Source organism: Oryza brachyantha, chromosome 11 (assembly GCF_000231095.2).
Source record: "Oryza brachyantha chromosome 11, ObraRS2, whole genome shotgun sequence".
NCBI classification, from domain to species: Eukaryota; Viridiplantae; Streptophyta; class Magnoliopsida; order Poales; family Poaceae; genus Oryza; species Oryza brachyantha.
The window spans coordinates 1,273,492-1,294,729 of record NC_023173.2 but is presented as its reverse complement, the minus strand read 5'-3'; the positions used below and the strand labels follow the sequence as shown (position 1 = coordinate 1,294,729).

The window sequence follows — 21,238 nt, the reverse complement described above, 5'->3', positions numbered from 1 at the left end:
CAAAAACGAGGCAACATCTAAGCCACTACTTAAACAACAATACATCAATCAAATGGGTGTTGACGAGGGTAAGATAGTACAAAGCACTAATACTAATGAATCTATTTTTTCTATATAATTCTTATCCATTGACTATAAAGCTCATTATGCAAATATATCACGTCATCACCCACTAGCAACTACTATATTTAAATCTCATGCAAGCATGCTAAATAAGCTTGACATGCGGACATGCCATGTCATAACTCACTAACAACTATATTTATAGTTCATGCAAACATTGTGTATAATTTATTCGATTGTAAAGATTAATATGCAAAAATATTAAATTATGTCCATCCATAGTTTCAACGTACTCATGATACATTTATCCATATATTTTTCGTCAAAGCGTGGGGGTATCATCTACTATATTTGATTTACTTACACAAAGTGGGGTTCACTAATCACACTAGAGAGTGACCAAAAGCTAGGGATTGATCGATATGATTTGCCAGCGTCGGCAACATTTTAATTGCAATCACATCCGACGATTTTTTCTGAACAAACCGACAATTAATGAGGACAAATAAATAAAAAGTGTTTCACCAAACTCCAGATAGTTTGATCAAATTCTTAAAAAAATTATAGGTTTAAGGGTGTGCATTACAAAACTACATAATACCACTTTTTCATAAAACTATAGACTTAAGGTATTGTATCACAAAATTATAGATTTGACATCAATTTATCCCAAAACTATATAAAACTGTTGTAACTTAAAAATATAATAGTAAAACTCTAAAACTTGTATTTATTTCATAATTTTACTATTAAATATTTTTTTGTGATATAAAACCTTAATTTATAGTTTTCAAAGAAATTTGCTACTAAGTATATAGTTCTGTGATGCACAAATTTAAATCATAGTTTTATGCTAATTTAATTAAAATATAGTTTTATAAAAAAATACTTTAAATGAAATTACGTGCGCATGCATGTTCCTGTGCCATTCGTAACTGTGAAGATTTTAGTCTTGTCTGGCACGCATGTGGTTGATGCAATGCGAGCGAAATCGTGACTTGATGGGACTTGAAGTAGCAACAACCGGCCGGGCCTGCAGCCAGCTTGGCTGACGGAAGAGCTGATGTCACACGATCGAATATGACTGCAATGTTGCTACTATGGCCGTATTTTTTAATAGCTTTTTGATGAATTAGCTACCGCAAAGTTACACATTAATATTAAAAATAAAATATGATGGACATATGATCTTTAGTTAAAAAAAATATACCGATTAACGGTTCGAAATACATGCTCATATAGCCTACGAAAAAGCGGAAAAAACACGATCTATAACAATGGTAAAAAAATTGTCATTAACCGCTTTTTGCTTTGTAATTGCTTGTAGGTCAAAATTTAAAATTAAAATTAAAACTTTTTAGTTGATTTTGTGATTTTTATTGTAGTTTATTTTACACATTGTAAATATAAAAGTTTTATCCATAAAATGTTTTTAATTTATTAATAAGAAGTGTCAGATGTTCTTCAAAAATGCGAAATGTTAAGAATATAAAAGCGGATACATAAAATTTTATGCGAAAAATCTCAAAAAATCATAGACAACAACCGACAATATGCAATGTGAGGGATGATTCTAACCCAGCAAAATACAATGTGTCATTGCACCTATTTTTTTACAACTTACCAGAGATATATAAAGGAGAAAAATCTAATTATTCTAAAAAAAGTAAAAGTCATATTAGAAAACTAATAATATAATTTGAACACATTGTATATTAAAATTTGAATTATATCCCTAACATGAAATCGTCGTATTTTATTTAAAAATTTTCTTATCCGATCTCTCGGAAGTAAGACTTTTACTTTTTAATTTAGTCATTTATACTTAAACAGTTATAAAAAAATCAAATAATCGTTGAATCCTAAAATCTCAGAGCTCAAACACCACCCAATAATAAGTAAGACACATGATTTTGGCTAAATTTAATGAACTGTAGGGTTCAGTCAGCTTAATTCGGTTTTCATTTGTACACAAACAATAATTAGAAATGGTATCTCCACTGATTTTTTTTCATTTTAAACAATATACTATATCTATAATAGGTTGACGGTGTGTTTGATATATTAATAAATTTCAACAAAGTATATTTTACATCGTACACTCCTTTCGTTTCAAAATATATCAACTAGAAGCGTTTAAATTTGTCAAATAACGTATCAACTTCTTCATATTATTTGTTTTAACTGAACCGAACGATGGGAAAGTTGGTAATTATATTTCAATAAAAGTGGTAAAGAACAATTAATATGGATTAAAAAATATTTAACCAGAAAGAAACATGGCCACCCGGGCCCACCATGGTCAGATGAATAAACCACAGGTTGCAAAAACAACAACCAACTCTAATCTCAACAAATCTCAATCTATCATCAGTTAGTTAGTTTCTCTACCTATTTTTTCATGTTTACCAATAACAAATACTGCCATCGTCCGTTTTAAATCTTTATATCTTGGGCCTGTGCAAGCAAAAGATTTGGCAGCAAGGGCAGGGGACAATTCCAACTTGAATTCTTGCAAGTTCACATGATATATATATACACCAGTAGATAATTAGTATATTTTTGGACAATGGGAAGCCTGACTCAACTTGTCCTCTTCCTGGCCGGGGCTGTCCGTTCGTTGCGTTTTGTGCTCCTATCTAGGTACAGGCAAGGCTACTTGATCGTCACGGAACAGGACGGAATCCACATCAGCTAGCTGCTGCTGCGACGTCCCAGCGATCACGTGCCAATTTACTCTCTATTTATTGTAATTTCCCGATCGATCATTAGAGCTAGTTCGGTCGAGTGTGAATTAATGGAGCCCATTTGAGCATATATAGATCAGATCGATGATCCATCCGTCCAAGAGAAGATAGCATATATAGGATCGATCGATCAAGAGATTGATAATTGATTGATATCGCGGCGAGGCTGGTGGTTTGATCATATCGATGGATGAGGAGGAGGGACGGCAACGGCGGCAGGCGGCGGCGGCGCCGCTGCTGGAGAAGAAGACCACCACCGGTGAGGGATACTGCATTGAGGGGTGCCCGGGATGCGCCGTCGAGCGGCGGAAGGCCGGCAGCACCGGCATCCCCTACGGGAGCTTCCTCTTCGTCTGGATCGTCACGCTCTGCACAGGTACCTACCTGATCACCCTCCATGGAGACACACAAATTCTCTCTTGCATGCATGGACTCTCACGATCAATCAACAGAGCATCACCCGATTCTCTCCTTTTCCTCGGTCTCTCAAACCTCAAATTAATTTCAACATTTATATATCTAGGCTCTAGTTAGCACTTGTTATATGTTCTGTTTAGTTTCTCCTATCCTCCCTTAACCATTTCATCTCATCGTTAAGGAGTATTTAACTTTTTACCATTTTTAAAAATGACACGTAACATATTTATCATCCACTGCCTGTGGTTCTCATATGTCTATAACATGTGGGTCCAATAACAAATATGTTAGTGTCATTTTTAAGAGTGGCAAAAAGTTAATTATTCCCATCGTTAAGTTCCTTCTCAATGAATTTTGGAAATTTCGACAAATCAATGTGATTAATTCGTGCACCTAAACCACCGTTCAATTTTGGAAAGTCACTAAATTAGGCTGTCGAGGTTAAAAGCGAGCCGGGCAATGGCAGGACCAGCCCAGCTAGTGCACTGTAACCAGTTCGTACTTAATTCGTACTATGTCAAAGCACCTACTATTAGTACCCTTCCATCCCAATTAAAATAACATTTTTCCAAATTTAAACTATATAGATAAAGTTATTTTAGTACGAAGAAAGTAATTCACTATTTTGTTTATGCCCATAACAAGTATGGGTGTATTGTTGTTTCAACCATGTATTTGAAGTAGTTTTTCGTATTATAAGTCTTGTCGAATTTATTCTAAGTCAACCATCTAAAAAGTTTGACTAGTTTATAAAAATTTACTAATTTCTCATTACCTAATTGTGGTTTCATTAAAATACATCATTAAATATATTTTCGTAGTATACTTATTTTGTATTAAAAATAATATTATACCTTTCTATAAACATGACTAAATTCAAAAATTCAAAGTGATTTGTCTTACCAAAGTGACTTTTAGTATAAAATTCATGATACTGAATAGCGATGTTAACCTGATATAATTCCTGTTGTCCTCAAGTACGTAATTACATAATTAAAAACAATTTAAGCTGTATCTAATATATGAAATTATGGGTTTGTTTGGAGAGCTTCTCTCAGGTGCAGCTTTTTTCAAAAACTGCTTCTGCCAAAAGCAGTTTCAAACGGTTCATAGCTTCTGAGAATCTATATAACTCCCCAAACAGGCCCAAAATTCCCCTCTTAACTGCCAACGAGAATTGAGTATCATATTCGTGTATAATCTAGAAATATTCCATGATATTTGTGCTGCCGCTAGCTGCAGGGCCAAACAGGAGAATGCAAATAATTATTTCCAGTATATATGTGTTTTTTCCAGGATTCGTGGACCAAGGGAATAATTCGTTTGCATGCATATGTCATTCGTAACTATACAAGTATTTAAACTCGACACTATAAGTGATATAATTTAGTATTACGAATTTAGATAAAAAATATATTTATTCTTCTTTAATTTGACACGTGGCTGAGGCAATTGGCCTGAGTAAATCTATTTTGTCTGTAAGAGCAAGTATAATAGAAGACTATAAATTGGCTAAATGTTGAGGTGGAAAAGAGATAGGAGGAGAAAGGAAAAGCGGGCTATAAGCTTATAGTCGGCTCGAGCACAAGAACTAAGAAACTATGTGAGAGAGACAAGTGGGTCCTGCATTAATGATAAAGAGCTAACTACTATATGAGTAGGTTAAGAAAATGCTATAAAGAGTCTTAGGGCACGTACAAAGGACTCTCATTGCCGTCTCTATCGCTGCATGCTCGTTAACGTGGAAGAGAGACGACAGAAGAGAGAAAATAAGTTGTTTTACATGGAGTCAGTAAAACATGGACTCTTGGCGCATAAAGTACAACTAGAAAATCTGCTTTGTACGTATGATGACTCTAATCCAGAGACGCTGACAAGATGAAGTGTAACGGAGAATTAATTAGTCTGTAATTATGAAAAGTCAGCTTGATATACTGTCATTTGTACGAGTAGTTTTTTATGCTGACATGATTTAAAATAGAGCTCATAATGAGCTTTATCGTTGAATATGCCCGTATAGCCAGGTTGTTGGCTGTATTATTAGCTTTGCTCAAACGTGAGTGTAAATTAATTGAAGTACCAACAACCTGTCGAATTAAGTTGACTGACGAATAAGCTGATGCCATAAGAACTAATTAAGTTGGTGGACTGCAATTTGTTGCTACAGGCCAGGACCCTTGTTTACTGTTTGATACTTAATTGTAGCAGTACGTGGCTATTAGTCTACTAACAAATAACAACGCACCTTTTTTTTTTCTTTTGCTCAAATGAAATGGCTGGTTTAAGATCAGAAGGGGGACTAATTCTTGCGGTCGGTTTCAGCTCAAAAGATTAATTTATTCAGTGTTGTTTTAATTTGTAAGCAAATAGTTTATGTGAAGCGATATGATTTTAATTGACTATTGATGGATTAATAAACTTATCTAAATATTTTTGTGACGTACGTACATATAAGGTTGGTAGGATTTGCAGCTAATAATTCCGACTTCGATTAGGGGGAAATTGTTTAATCCCTGTTAATGAACGCTTCCTCTGTTCCTTCGTGTCATCACACTAACAAAGGTTAGAAAAAATCAATAGAATAGATTATTACGCTGTTCATCACTTTATAAACGTATAAGTTTAAATTTAATATATATAAGTTACAAAAGAAAATAAATATGATTATAAGTATGAATACTACTTAGAGTTTATTTTATTTACGGTTTGTACAAATTGAATTTAAATTTTCATATTTATAGAGTAATTAACATATCCTTGTTTCATATTATAATTATTTTTAGCTTTGTGTAGATTCATCTATGGATAGATATTGTCTCCGTTTTATATTATAAGACTTTCTAGTCTTACCTAAATTCATATAATTTATATATACATTAGATTCATTAGCATCTACTAGCATAATGCCCATGCTTTGCCACGGGATAAAAAAAAGTCATTCCGTATAAAATTTAATTAAGATATATGGCATACACATGTACCATGTATATATAATTTAATAGATTGTTAAGTCTCATAAAAATATTTTTAAGTAGGATTTGATGTAATTAATTGGCCACGTATTGTGAGAACATAGCAGATGAATAAATAGAAATAATTCATACTTTTAAGTAGGTAAAGATATTATCAATATGCACGTACATAGCAACGAGTGACTTTTGAGTATACAACTATGGATGATTAAAGGGTTACTGTTTGGTGCAAACAAAATTAATTTGGGATAAAACTTTTACATGTTCTTAGTGATGTAAAAGCAAATGTTGAAAAAGAAGTACGATTAAAAAACCTTAAAATTAACTTCAAATTTAAGGCTAAAAATTAAAATTTTGGCATATAATTATAAGAAGAAGCGTAAAGACGATCGTGACGACCCATAGTATGCTAAGACTGTCATGATCAGTAATTGTTGCATTATCTTCTGGGCTGACATTAGTCTTCAATGCCCACCCCATCTGGCCACCGGAAAATTATGATGATTCATTGAGCAACCAGACTCGGAGTAGCGGCAAATTATTGCCATTCTAAAGCAACGCAAGTAGACTCATTTCTCTGATTTTCCCAAGTTAAAATGCCATTGTCATCTTCCACAATTTTACTCCTTAGTGGCGATCTGATCATCGGATAAGCGATTCGATAGGGTTATTCTGCAAATTGAAGAAGTACGCCTTGACGGGATGCATCACTCTAGGCATTCATCATCCTCCTGTTGGGGAGGGGAGCCGGGGGTCGACAGGGCCGCCGTCCAGATCCTGGCTCAATGGACTGAGCTCCCGAGACCCCGGAGTCACGGTCTTTGTGCGACACCGCGATGGCGACCGCCGCAAGGCCGATGAGAAGACCCTAGAGAAACGCGACGATGCGTTGAGGTCGGGAGAGGCTCGCTCGTTGGTGACGGCGGTGGCTCCGCCGGAGGAGGAGGCTTCACCGATCGCGAGGAGGAGACAGAGACGTCTGCACGTGCGCAGCTGCCCCATTAAAGCGTTTGTGCGTGCGTGTGTTGCTGGGGTGTCGCGCTGAGACCCGCACGCGGGTGGATGACGTCGGTGAGACACCCGACAGGAGTGAGACATCCGGCGACGGCGATATGCGGCGTGCGTGAGTGCTCTGCTTATGTGCGTGTTTTTTTTCTGTTTTCTTAATAAAGACGTGCGACGTGAAAGTAGTAAAGATGTGCCTCTCCATCTGTCCGTGTGCACGCCCACCATAGATTCATGTGCCTCCCAAGCGCACGGCCAGACGGCCTCGAAGCCGGGCCCAGCAGCATGGGATTAAGGAAAGAACAAAGAAATCGCTGCTGCTGCTGATGTCATCATGTCAGCACAGACGGACGAAATTTCCTGACAGAATCGTTACCGGTTTTTATAATAGCATAGATATAGATATATACACTAAAAAATGTCCGTGCGTTGCACCGGGTTAAGTAAATTTTTTTTTTCAAATTAAAATAAATTTTTAATTATTTGTTTACTTTTGATGATAGCATATTTTTAACGTACAATGGAATAGTTTTTTTTATTTTTATAATAAGTAAAGATAATGTATGTGCGTTATACCGGAGTTAATTTTAATTGTTCAAATTAACATAAATTTGAAAAATAAGTTTTGAAAATAATTGTGGGTTGAAACAGGAAAAATACATTATAATCAATGTATAATTAATTTAAAAAACATATGTTAAAAAAAGCTTATAATTAAAGATAGTAAACTATGTTCAACATCATAAACAAATTAGCAAGCTAGCAATGCAAGAAAGAAAAGAAAACAAATTAAACAAGCTAGCAATGCAGAAAAGAAAAAAGAAATTAGAAACACATGTCCTGACGGCTGAGGATGAACCCACAACCTGGACGGACAGCTAGCAACGCAGAAAACAAAATTTAAATGCTTGCCTATGTTGAGGGTCGAACTCAATCGGAGTCTGGATGAATTGATAGAATAAATTTGGACCGTTGGATTTTTAATAATTTTAAGCAATAAAAAAAAGAGAAAAATAGAGACGAACCATCCAGCGTCTTTTTTCCACGTTATTCCTAGTCCGAGGACGACCAAACGACGCGCGAGCGGCTGCAGGCCTGCAGAGGCCGGGTCGGCCCATGTCACGGAACGGAGACGACGTGCGTGGGCCGCGCGCTCTGCGTTGCCGCGTTCTACTCTGCTGCCACACCCCTGCACTTGGGCCGCGCGCTCCAGGCTGGCTATGGGCCGTGACGGACGAAACAATTGACAGAATCGATACTTCTTTTTATAAGAGTATAGATATAGATACAGATATAGCTATGATGTTAGGAAGTCTTACATTATGAAACGGAAGGATTACATATAATTTACATGTACGTATAGATATATTAGTATTTATATAAATTGAGTCAAAATTACAGAGAAAAACCGAAAAGAGAGTACCTAATTTTTTTCACCACTATTTAGACCTATGCATTATGATACCCCTAGTACGTATAAGTATCAATTTGGACAAGGAAAGCGTGTCTCAACTCATCTTCCTCCCCAGCGGACCGGCATTCCCGCGTTTTCTGCGCTCTCTAAAAACTAGCCTATGCTACTTGATCGCCACGGAGCACAACAGAATCCACCTCATCAGCCTCAGCTAATTAAGTGCGAGCCTCACGTGCCCATTTATTCTACAGATTTTTAGTGTCTTGTCAATCCCCACACCACACAGTTCCATCGATCAATCGATCTCAACTACCCATAAGTCAATATTAATTTAATACACTAGAAGTTGTATGGAGTACTCCATATGCAAGCAGAAGCAGAAGCAGAAGCAGTAGACATTGGAGTAGTATTTAAGAAAGAGGGCGGAATAGTTATTGGAGTGAGTACATAGATCCATCCATCCGTCCGTCCGGGCAAGAAGAGCAGAGAAAGAGATATATTCTCGGCTGGTGATCGATTTGATCGATGGATGAGGAGGAGGGACGGCAACGGCAGCAGGTGGCGGCGCCGCTGCTGGAGAAGACGACCACCACCGGCGAAGGGTACTGCATTGAGGGGTGCCCGGGGTGCGCCGTCGAGCGGCGGAAGGCCCTGAGCGCCGGCATCCCCTACGGGAGTTTCCTCTTCGTCTGGATCGTCACGCTCTGCACAGGTAACTACGTACCTAGCTACATGTTCTTGCATCATCTATCCACACCACGTGATCAACCACATGCGCACCTGATTCTCGATTCCCCTACTCTCGATTGATTCGCACATTTGTCCGGCCATCTATGCTCTGTTTAGTCTCTGTTTCTTGTTTAGATGTTTCGTTTGTTGAAAGGGAAGATTGAGTTGTTGGCATGCGGTGCAGGTGGATTGATGTTAACGCTGCCTACCGTCGCAAAAAACTTTATTTTCGATTTACGTGTTTAATGTTTGATCATTTATCTTATTTAAAAAAATTTAAAAATTAATCATACATAAAGTGTTATTAATGACATAAAAAATATTTTAAATAAGATCAAAAATCAAATATTGTATAAAAAGCTGAAAAATAAATTTATTTTGGACAGAGAAAATAGGTATGACCGGTAAAGCAGATTTGGATCGTGGGAAAAAAATTAAGACGCGGATATAAAATAATGACAACAATTCCTAACAAAACCTTGAATTAAGGATTTTTTAAGGTACTCTTGTATGACTGTGAGCCGTTTCTTAATTAAGAAGTGTTTGGTTGAATTTTCTTTTTTTTTTTGCTAATAGGTCGTAAGGGCACGTATAATGGCCTTTCGTTGCCATCTCTATCGTTGCATGCTCGCTGGCGTGGAAGAGAGACGATAGGAGAGAGAAAATTGGTTGTTTTGTATGGAGTTAGCAAAATATAGACTCTTGGTGCATAAACCATATAAAACGAGGAAACAACCAACCAAAAATCTGCTTTGTACGTGCGCTGACTCTAATCAGAGACGCTGACCAGATGGAATGCAAATGAGAAGCCTAGAATCAGCTTGAGAGACTGCACTTTATACAAAGAGTTTTTTCTGCTGGCGTAGCTTAAATAGAACCATAATAGACTCTATCATTGAATATGCACGTAACACCTGATGGAAGTAATGAAAAGCTAAGGTACGCTATCAATACCTAAGGGCAAGTGCAATAATCGACTATTAGCCTATACACGTCAGTTCGATTTGACGTAGAGGAGAGAAATTAGATGTGAGAGAAGGGAACGGGCGCTTCTGCAGTCACCGGCTGGACACAAGCGCCTGGGTGCTCTACCAGCCTGGGCCATGCATAGGAATGGAGAAATAGTGCACATCAGACTCATAAATAATAATACAATATTTTTTTATTGATACTAGAGTATGCATTTAGATTCCATTACTATATACACTGGTTGTAACATTAATTTGATATGACGTGGATTATATTTACAGCCGATAGTGGGCTTTTCTATTATACTTGCCCTAAACCGTTGGCCTATGGGAGCATTTAACTTTTTGCCATTTTTAGAAATGGCACCTAACATATTTGCCATCCGCTTTCTATGACACGTGGGGCCTTATGTGTCTATGACACGTGGGCCTAGTGATAAATATGTTAGTGCTATTTCTAAAAGTGGCAAAAAGTTAATTATTCCTGGCCTACGAGCTTGGAACATGCAAATAATTAATGTAGTACTCACGCTCTTTAGGTTCATTATAATATAGGAGTACTAGAAATTCACAGTATTTTTATTAAAAACAATTATTTAGTTTATGTGTATATAGCTTTTGCATTTTAAAGGAGGAAAGTTAGGATTCTTTACAGTATCACTCATTCACATATAACCAAGCTATCGACTTCACGTGTAGGTAAGCAATATTATAGAGGATACAGGTCTAAAAAAGGATTTTATATTTATACAATTCATTGTAATATTGGCACTCTAAAAGCATTGTGGAAGATTTAGATACTTGAGAGTTAAGACATACTTACTCCATCGTAAAAAATAACTCGATCTAGGATGATACGTGATCCTTCGTAATACAATGAATGCGAACAACATTACATTATATATTCATTATGCTAGAATATATCACGTTCTCTTCCAGATTAAGCTTTTTAGGACAAAAAGAGTAAATAAGACCGTTGTGAATGAAGTATGCATGCTCCCAAACATGCATGGAGCTATATGTGATGTGGACCTGAGCCTCCCAAGTTGGATAGAGTTTGTCACATCGTCCAATTGTTATGGCTGTTGGCGCATGACGCAGTAAGATGCATGAAACCCATAGACATGCATGTAGGATGAAAACAGATCGAAAACAGATCGAATACGGTCGGAAACCAGTTCTATCGTATTCGTTTTTATATTTTTTGTCGGAATCGAAATCAGAATCAGAAACTCAGATATGAAAACGGAATCGAATATTATCGAATACAAATACGGAATGAATACAGATCGAAACGAATATGGTGACGAATATTAATTAGAACATAAAAACCTCTTAAACTAAGCTTCACGTATCATTGAAGAAATATAACTTGTTATTTTTTAATATAAGTATATAACTTATCAATTTTTTTAAATATAAGTAATTACTAATTCCATAAAAAGAAATATTCGTTGCGGTTGTATGGTCGTGGACGCCTAGACTACTTGAACCCAGTTAATCAGAACACACTAGTTTGGCCGTTGGGATGGACTTCTTTAGGTCGAGCTGATTTGATTGAATGGTTAATGCATAGGTCCGGATATCCGGGAAAAAAATCCAGATACTATCCGACGGATATCACCTGTACTGTATTCGTTTCCGTATCCGAAAAAAAGTATCCGAATCCGAAAATTTCCGGAACTATCCGACCGAAGCTATCCGAATCCGAAAAACGATCCGGTCGGGCGGAAATTATCCGAATCACTTTCAACCCTACATGCATGTGTTCATTTCATTTTCGTCAAAATTCCACTATTGGTCACTGAATATTTTTCATTCCTGAAATTCCTAGCAAATATTTGAAGATAAATGTGACAGTATCATTTGTATTCTCTCCGGTTCTGTAAACCTACGTCATTTTAGATAAAACATGATCATTAAAAACAACTTTTACCACTATCTTTTATAATTAAAAATATATAAATATCAACACATATGTTAGGGAGATGTAGGAATGTGAATGTGTGAAAAAAGAATTAAAGTCCAAAATATATGTACTAATGTACCTAATTCGAACGTACTATTGATTAGAAACACGTACAGATTTGAATGTACTCCGTCCATCCCAAAATAAATTAATCTTTCACCTTTTAACTACAATATTTAACTGATCGTCTTATTTGAAAAAAATACGATTAATATTTTTATTTTTATTAGATGATAAATCGTGAATAATATTTTACGTGTGATTAATTTTTTAATAATTTTTTTTAAAAAATCAAATAAAACGGATGATCGGATACGAAACCAAAGAATTGTTTTTCGTGGAAAGAGCGAGTAGGTCATAAGCAAATGTTACATGCATGGTGCTGATTTAACTGTCCTAAGCAATCGATTAGATGAAAGAAAAAATAATCCAGAAAAATGGCGTCGCTTCCTCGCCCTCCCCGCCGTGCGCTGTTCCCTCTGCTCGCTGCCGTCGAATTAATCCAGCTACTCCATTCACTGATTCACAAATCACAACGAGAGCGACGGCAGGGGCATTGTGTCGGCGACGGCGAGAAGAAGACATGAGCAACGAGAGCGAGGAGGAAGATGATGGCGTGGCGGCGCCGTCCAGACCCGGGGTACCGTCCTCGAGCCATCATCCCTCCTTCCTCCCGCTCCATTCCATTCTTCCTCCCATATCTTTCGCAAAGCTTCAGCTCGTGGCAACTAATTTGTTCAACTGGATTTTGCTTAGGCCAGACAGGCAGGTTCGGTAGCGACAAGTCACGTCTCTGCGTCTACTCAGATGTTGCAAGGAGTATTTCGTTTTCTTCTCCTGCTGCTGATAAATGAATTCCATAGATAGAGGGAGGATCCAAACTCAATCTGGGCCACTTGTTCTTATTCATTCATTCTTGTGGCAAAATGGGCTCCGGAATCCCTTTCCGTGCCGTGGAATGCTAGCGACGACCGCGGCTCACTTCGTTTTGGATTTGCCCTCCTCCTCAGCTTCTTGTTGCCCTTCCTCTTCTTGCTTCGCGCTCTACCATTATTTGGGTTGGAGAGCCAAAGGACCCGCCTTTGGTGTCCTCTCGCCGCCGGCGCACGCCCATTCTTGGCCTCCTGCCGATTGATAAGAGGGGAAGCCGAAGAGCCTCCCTGCGCCTCTCTGTTCTTGGCCGCCGCGTGTAGCGATTGGTTGGTATTCTCTCCTCCTCCTCCTCGCCGTTGGAGTCTGTGGGGGCGCATTGCCCGCCGGGGGAGATGGAGGCGGAAGCGGAGGCGGAGGTGCCATTGCTCAAGGGGGAGAACCACCCGGGTTGCCCCGGCTGTGCCTACGACCGCAAGAAGGAGCTCTACAGGGGATTGCCTTACAAGGAGTTCCTCTATCTCTGGATGATCTGTCTCACCGCCGGTATGGAACATCCTTTCTGCAACCTTGATTGGTTCTCTCTCAAGATTCTGAGAAAAGTTCTTGTTTTTCTAACCCACGGAAGGCGAGGCTAATAATATCGCCCACAAGCTGACTATAATATTTCTTATAGTCTTTTCTTAGCCCATCCATATACTAGTTAGCTCTTCAGGATCCATATGTCACTCTCACAGAGTTTTTTGGTTCCTGTGTCCAAGCTAGCTAGAAGCTAATAGCCTGCTTACACTCTCTCTCATCCTCTCTCTCCTCCACACAAGCATATAGCCAGCTTATAGCTTGCTATTATACTTGCTCTTACATAGGAAGATTTCTTTTCTTTTTTCCAATGTACGAATGAAATACTAGCAAACTGTCTCGCCAACATAGGGAATCTTGCTAGCATACTGTAGGAACAGGAGAACACGTGTTTTTCTTACAGCAATGTCCCATGTACCGTATTTGTTTCAAATGGGTTTGGTCGGTGTTCAATCATGTTAGCTGCGACTATTTTGTTACTGTGGGGCAATCGCTACAACAGATTAACAGGACCAATAGAAGAAAATCAATTGCCTCAGCAAGATTTCGGTGATAACGGGGGATGTTGACACCATGACATGATGTTGCTGTTTAACTAGACAATTAACTGCCTCATTTTCGGTGCTGCTTAGTGCTTGCAATTGTCAACTACAATGGGATTCGCCAACTCTACTTACTGCATATATCAACCACATGGTCATCACGGATGGCTGGTGGATGTTAAAGCTTGCAAACTTGTAATGCCATGTGCTGGTTCATGTGACATGTTTGCTTTTCTCGAACGTGCAAAAGTATATTAGAAGAAAAGGAGTTGTGTTACACAAATGTGACATGTTTGTTGCTGGGGGTCTATTATGTTAACTAATAAATTTACTGTTGAGGGATGTCACAGTGTGAAAAGTATTAGAAAACATAATTAATTCATGTAACATCATAGTACCAGTTGTCCAGACCTTATTGGGCACATAATTAATTCATGTAACATCATAGTACCAGTTGTTCAGACCTTATTGGGCACATAATTAGTTCCTGTAATCTGTCATAGTCCAACCAAATTTCATTGATAGGATCTCCAAATGATGGGACTGTTGGTGATACTGATTTAGAGATTACACACCTTTTAGGTTCTTTGCCATTCATGTGTGTTTCCTCATTTGCTGAAAATTTTATGACAACAGTACATGGCTTCTATCTAAAGAGTCAACAGTCAGCAGAAGCATATACTGAAATGTCATAGACCAGTGTTAGATTAGATAGCCTACAGTCTACAATTCAATATTTATTTGTAAAAATGACCTTAACTTATTTCCCTGAATGATGTAATGCTTGTTTAATAGAGGTTTATATACCACTCCAAATGAGCACAGATAAAGACTATTTGTTTTGGAGAAATCAGCAACTACCATCTTGGAATAGATGCATGACTTGATTCCCACGTGCCCTATCTAGCTAGCTGTAATCATGCACATGTTTTATGTTTAGGGGTGAGGTTCCATAAGCTGTTCTGCATGAGATCCTTCATCATGGTTGTGCTGAACAGTAGTCTTTCTCTTCTACAACAGTGGAGCAAGCAATTAATTAACCTACTTGAACATTATTTTCTATCTGGTGTTGAGGATATTGAGGACTGTCTTGTTTCCTGGAGAGTATTGCTTAAAAAAATCATTCATGGAACATTCGAAATATGGGAAGCATCTAGCACTTCAAATTTTCTCCATTTCTTCATTTGAAGTGCAACTGGCAGTGGCACTATCATTTTGTAGCCATAACAATATTTTACTATCCCTGTTCTTACCAGCATCTTTTATTGTGTTTTTAGAGAAGTTCTCAAGTGGTACCCTGTTATCAGCATTGAATAATTATCATTACTACTTATGTATCTACAAAAGTTTTAAATGTTTTTAGTTTTTAGTGTAGCCACAGTTCCCGTCATATCCTTTTTTACATGTTTTTTTGGGTGCACAGTTAATATTTCTAATTTTGCTCCTGTGCTTTTCAGCTTTACCGATATCATCATTGTTCCCTTTCTTGTACTTCATGGTATGTCTATTTTCATTTCTTATTCATGGTTAAATCTATTTTTTATTGTAGTAATTTATCTCCTTTTTTTCCATATCTGGGAACATATGCATGTCTTAACTTCTTTACTCTAGCTATTAAGTCTTAAAGACATGTCTTATTACACAGATAAGAGACTTGCATGTTGCAAAAAGAACAGAAGACATTGGGTTCTATGCTGGCTTTGTGGGTATAATTCTCATGAACCTCATCCAAAATTTATGATCAAGTCTGAAGCTATGAGTAGTGTACCCACCTTGACTGGCACATATGATGATTTCCTTATTTACTGGTGTCTAGGTGCTTCTTTTATGTTTGGCCGATGTTTGACTTCAACTGCTTGGGGGATCGCAGCAGATCGTATTGGGAGGAAACCAGTTGTTGTGTTTGGCATTTTTGCCGTGTTAGTAATGTTTATCTTCTGCATATGAAATAATAGTTGATATTTGGCATGACTTTGTTTATTGGTCTGTCTCTAACTAACTTCTTGTTATCAGGGTCATCTTTAATACTTTATTTGGGCTTAGTGTCACCTATTCGATGGCAATAGCTACGAGATTTCTTCTTGGTGCTTTAAATGGTTTGCTTGGGCCAATAAAGGTATGGTAAATTTGGAAAGTTTTTTCTTTTTGTTGTTGTACCTGGTAGTTGATCAATCTATATTTTCCCTTCTCAGGCTTATGCTATTGAAGTTTGCCGACCTGAACATGAAGCTCTTGCTTTGTCACTTGTAAATACGGTGCCACATTGTTGTGCTATTAATTATTTTTATTTACATTATGTTGATCTGAAACTTGTTTTCTTGAATTTAGGTTAGCACAGCATGGGGAATAGGTCTCATCATTGGCCCAGCTCTTGGAGGCTACCTTTCACAGGTATGCATTAGAGAACTAAACATTGTTAGTCTAATAGTAAGAAATTTAATATGCTTTATTTTATGGCAGCCTGCAGAGAATTTTCCAAATGTCTTTTCACCTGACTCACTCTTTGCAAGGTATTCTTTGTGTGAGCCAACAGAATGTCTTTTGATGATTCATTTATAGAATACTTACTTTTGTTGAAAAACTGTCAGGTTCCCATATTTCTTACCATGCTTATGCATATCAGTCTTTGCTGCTGTTGTTCTCGTAGGCTGCATATGGATGCCGGTAAGTCAGATGCTACTGCTGTTAACTTCACAAAATATGCAAACAGTTGTAATTGACACATATTTAGTTACATTCGATAGTTCTGTCTGAAAAAAAAATGTTAGTACTCCCTTCGTTTCATATTTTAAGACTTTCTAGATTTGTTTAGATTTATCCATTGATCGATGGATATTATTTGTATATATGTCTAAATTCATTAACATATGTATTATCGCTGGGCTCATTAGCATATATATGAATCTAAGCAATATTAGAAAGTCTTGCATTATGAAATTGAGTGAGTATATGCTTTGCAGCACGGTTAGCAACCAAAATTAATTGCTATTCTGATGTAGGTACTTTTGGATCTTATTTGGCCATTTTTCTTATTAAAAAAACTTACTTAATTATTATTTATTCTGTTATGATTTGTTTTATCATTAAATGAGTTTTATGCATGACTTACAATTTTGCATATTTGCACAAAATTTTTGAATAAGACGAGTGGTCAACTAAATATATAAAAGTGAATGGCATCAAACATTAAAAATTGGAGGGAGTAATGTTCAATCCAACTTTATATTTGATTTCATTTGATTTGAATATGTGGATACTTCTTTGGTTATTTCACTTATTGTCTATAGGTTGTTTGATACATTATACATGGTTGTAAAGTATCTTAAAATGTATTTTAGGAGACATTACACAAGCATAAAGCTGATGTAAATAGATATGAAACCGTTGAATCTTTGGAGAGCGATTTTATTGATCTGAAAGGAAAGGCTGAGCAAAATGGTACATTGAACAGCAAGAAGAGCTTATTGAGTAATTGGCCATTGATGTCATCCATAATTCTCTACTGTGTCTTTTCCTTTCACGATATGGCTTATACAGAGGTATTGCTCTTGGCTTCTTGCTATCATCTATGGAGAGTTTGCTACTTCTTTGCATATAAACTGTTAGATCCTGCGGTTTACACTCAATTGACACTCGAGTAGCTATGCATTTCAGCAGACATAACATTTGGTGTAATCATGATTTTCTATTGGAATGTATCATGCCATAAATATACAAGTTTACAATTATAATAAGAAAATGTACAGATGATGTAATAAATATATTATTTGTAGTTACAGATGATGCAATATGAAACATTTTCTTCAAAATAACTTGTACATCAAAATGCATTTAGCACAAAATATTCAACTTGTATTAGTCACTGGTGAAACAGACCGGACAGTTTTCTGTTAGACTTTCTACAGTTTATAAGTAGCTTCTGTAGTTCTATTGGTTTTAGATTTATCCTTCTCTGTAACACAGACTTCTAGTGCCACGTTCTGCATATTCTGCTAGATTCTGCATTACTTGTTTAAAATAAACTTTAACCTATAATTTTAGTACTAACATTATGTGGGATCAACTTCAGATATTCTCTCTATGGGCAGAAAGTGACAGGAAGTACGGTGGGCTGAGTTTATCATCTGAGGATGTGGGTCAAGTGCTTGCAATCACGGGTAACATTTTCTTGTGCCTTTACCAGTGCTATTAGTGATAATATCCTGCAGAAAATGATGTCTATATTTTCTTGTACTTTCTTCCTAGACAAAGACAGTTAAACTGTTGTGCCAAAACTGAAAAAAACTTGAGCTTAGATAAAACCAACTGGAAACTGATTTATGAGCAACTCTAGGCTTATACCTGAATTTCATGTTCTTCCATGTAAAAAAAAAATGCTTATACATTAATATGGAAAATTTTAACTTTGATTCTGTGGGTTAGGTAGTTTATATGACTATCTAGCAAGAAAACACTAGTTAGGCGTAACATGTGCCTAATGTTTTCTGGTCAACAAAAAGGGATATGGAATTGTGCTTTTGATTTTCATGTAAGTAAGTAATAGATGAATATCGCCTTTGCCACCGATTCACCAAGAAGGTAAAAAAGGAGTTCTAGTTGTAATTGGGCCCTGGCTGCGTCCAGAGTGAACGAAAGTTTGGTAATACAAAATTTGTAAGGGTAGTTTTTGGTTGAGCACCACATGTAAACAGGCGACTTTTGTCAATTTACTTTTTCACAGCAGGACTGGTAAGAGGTACAACCCAGTGAGGTTTACACATAATACATGGACTAAATGGTATAGGTACAGCCGGTAACAAGGACAAGATATTGTAAGGCTTGCAATAATTCAGTTATTACTCAACTTTATTTTTCTGTTCATATTTCCTGAAGTACCGTTTACAACATTATGATAGTATCCAGTTTAAGGACCAATCTGCAGAAAGTGTTATTAGCAGGTGTTTGCAAGCCAGATAGAATCATAAAATATTCAAATTCTATATCTAGAAACATTTTTTGTGGCTCAACTTTCTGTTATTTGTAATAGAAATTCTATTTCAGGTGCCAGTCTTCTTGTGTATCAACTCTTCATTTATCCTCGCATTAATAAGGTTCTAGGACATATTAAGGCTTCTCGAATTGCAGCTGTGAGTAAGAGTTTCCATTGTGTTGTTGAAGTGTATCTATTTCTATTCGTTCTGCAACTCTTACCTACCGTTCTTCATATTGCAGATTGCGTGCATACCTATTCTATTCGCATACCCATATATGACATACCTATCAGGACCTGGAGTATCAATCGTACTGAACATTGCATCAGTTATAAAAAATAATCTTTCTGTGAGTACATTTCCATCTCAAATTTTAGGAATCTAAACGCATGATTTTCAGAACCAAGTCTGCAAAAATGGTAGGTTTGATATTTATAAAACCTGCAATTTGCCAAGTCTGTTGACAGATAAGATAAATATGATATACACTTATTGTTATCAAATCTGACCTTTTTCTGGTGAACATGGAGTTGATTATAATAATAAAAGACAAGATAGTACATATATAATTATTCGTCTCTGGTATTTATCACTGTAATATAATTTTGTCTTATATTAATATATAGATAGAGTTTTGTTATACTATGTTCTAATAGCTTTCTATGCTATACTATAATAGGTTACCATCATTACAGGATGTTTCATCCTACAAAATAATGCTGTGGTACGTAATCAAAATAATGGTTGATTTCAACACCACTTTATACAAAATTTCTATTGATAGATGATCACAAAACTACTAACAGCCTCAAGACCAACGAGGGGCTGCCAATGGCTTGGCAATGACAGGAATGTCCCTTTTCAAGGCAGTGGCTCCAGCAGGGGCAGGCATTGTGTGAGTGTACTTTATTATAACTATGTGAATTTTTTTACGAGTGTACTTTCATTTTTAAAAAAACTCTTGGTTAGTATATTTAACTGAAATATGTTTGAAGCTATGAAGTGCATAAAGTATGTTGGATTTACTAGTGCTCCCTTGATACTGTATCTAATGGAGATGTCTTCTCCATCAATCATGAATTCCGCACAGACCTTTTCTGAAGGACCTTATAGGCATTGCGTTCCATAAAAAGAAGAGTTTATTCATTATACTGTTACTTATTATTATAATATGGTCCAGGAGTGCCATGAAGTCATGAACAACTGTCAGTATAGTACTATAGTCACATGTTTTAGTGAGGTGATGCAAAATTGCCTCTGAACTAGGATATATTCCAATAACTTTTAAAATTATAAGGAATTTTAAAAACATTGCACGAGGCATTTTTTCGGTACCATCCCACATTAATTCTTGTTGATGCAGGTTTTCGTGGGCACAAAAACGCCAGGACGCCTCCTTCCTTCCTGGTAAAATTCGTTATCTTGTGTAAAATTTTGCATGGCATGCCTTTCATTCCTTTTTGACAAAGCAAAATCTGTTATCTTCTTGAGTAAAATCTGAATGATGCGAAATATTTGAGTTTTAGAATAGTAGAGATCTTGTATAATTTACCCTTGTCTAAATTTCTTCCGCTCATACAGGTGATCAGATGGTGTTCTTTCTTCTGAACGTCTTCGAGATCCTGGGACTTATCCTCACTTTCAAACCCTTTCTGGCCTTTCCAGAACAGCAAGATACAAATTAGATATTCAGTTATACTAGTACAGATTTAGATTCTTCAGATGTTGGTAATTCATGAGCCCAGCACCCGGCTGAGAGGCGAAGGCATAAGCATGCCTTTCATAATGTTCATGTGGAGTCCCAGGAGCAACAGAAGGGAGGGTTGATCATTCCTGATGCTTGTATAGTTTGTGCCATTACTGCCATATATGGTTGTATAATGGAAGGAATATATATAGTTGGTGTAAATGGTGGCCAAATCAATGGTTAGCTTTTTCATGGGCATCCTAGTTATGTAGTTACTGAGTTTTAATAAAGCTTCCATTATTAAGA

At 36.8% G+C, this 21,238-nt stretch overlaps 1 protein-coding gene across 4 annotated transcripts; it reads left to right on the top strand.

Annotated features, from left to right (window-relative positions):
• The first annotated feature begins 2,672 nt into the window (after positions 1-2,672).
• LOC102712396 (protein ZINC INDUCED FACILITATOR-LIKE 1) lies at positions 2,673-20,930 on the top strand. Of its 4 annotated transcripts, XM_040528847.1 has the most exons (18): positions 12,652-12,924; positions 13,041-13,053; positions 15,733-15,773; positions 15,921-15,981; positions 16,092-16,194; positions 16,289-16,391; positions 16,468-16,521; positions 16,604-16,666; positions 16,736-16,785; positions 16,864-16,939; positions 17,614-17,814; positions 18,345-18,432; positions 19,316-19,401; positions 19,487-19,594; positions 19,925-19,969; positions 20,052-20,140; positions 20,609-20,652; positions 20,827-20,930. In XM_040528847.1, exons 1-18 carry the CDS (start codon positions 12,697-12,699, stop codon positions 20,928-20,930), a joined length of 1,557 nt encoding a protein of 518 aa, XP_040384781.1. In that variant the 5' UTR covers positions 12,652-12,696. The 4 variants fall into 4 exon arrangements, with proteins under 4 accessions (XP_015697995.2, XP_015697996.1, XP_040384781.1 ...); XM_015842509.2 differs by lacking the exons at positions 12,652-12,924; positions 13,041-13,053 and adding an exon at positions 2,673-3,186; XM_015842510.2 differs by lacking the exons at positions 12,652-12,924; positions 13,041-13,053 and adding an exon at positions 7,843-9,330.
• Positions 20,931-21,238: the final 308 nt, after the last annotated feature.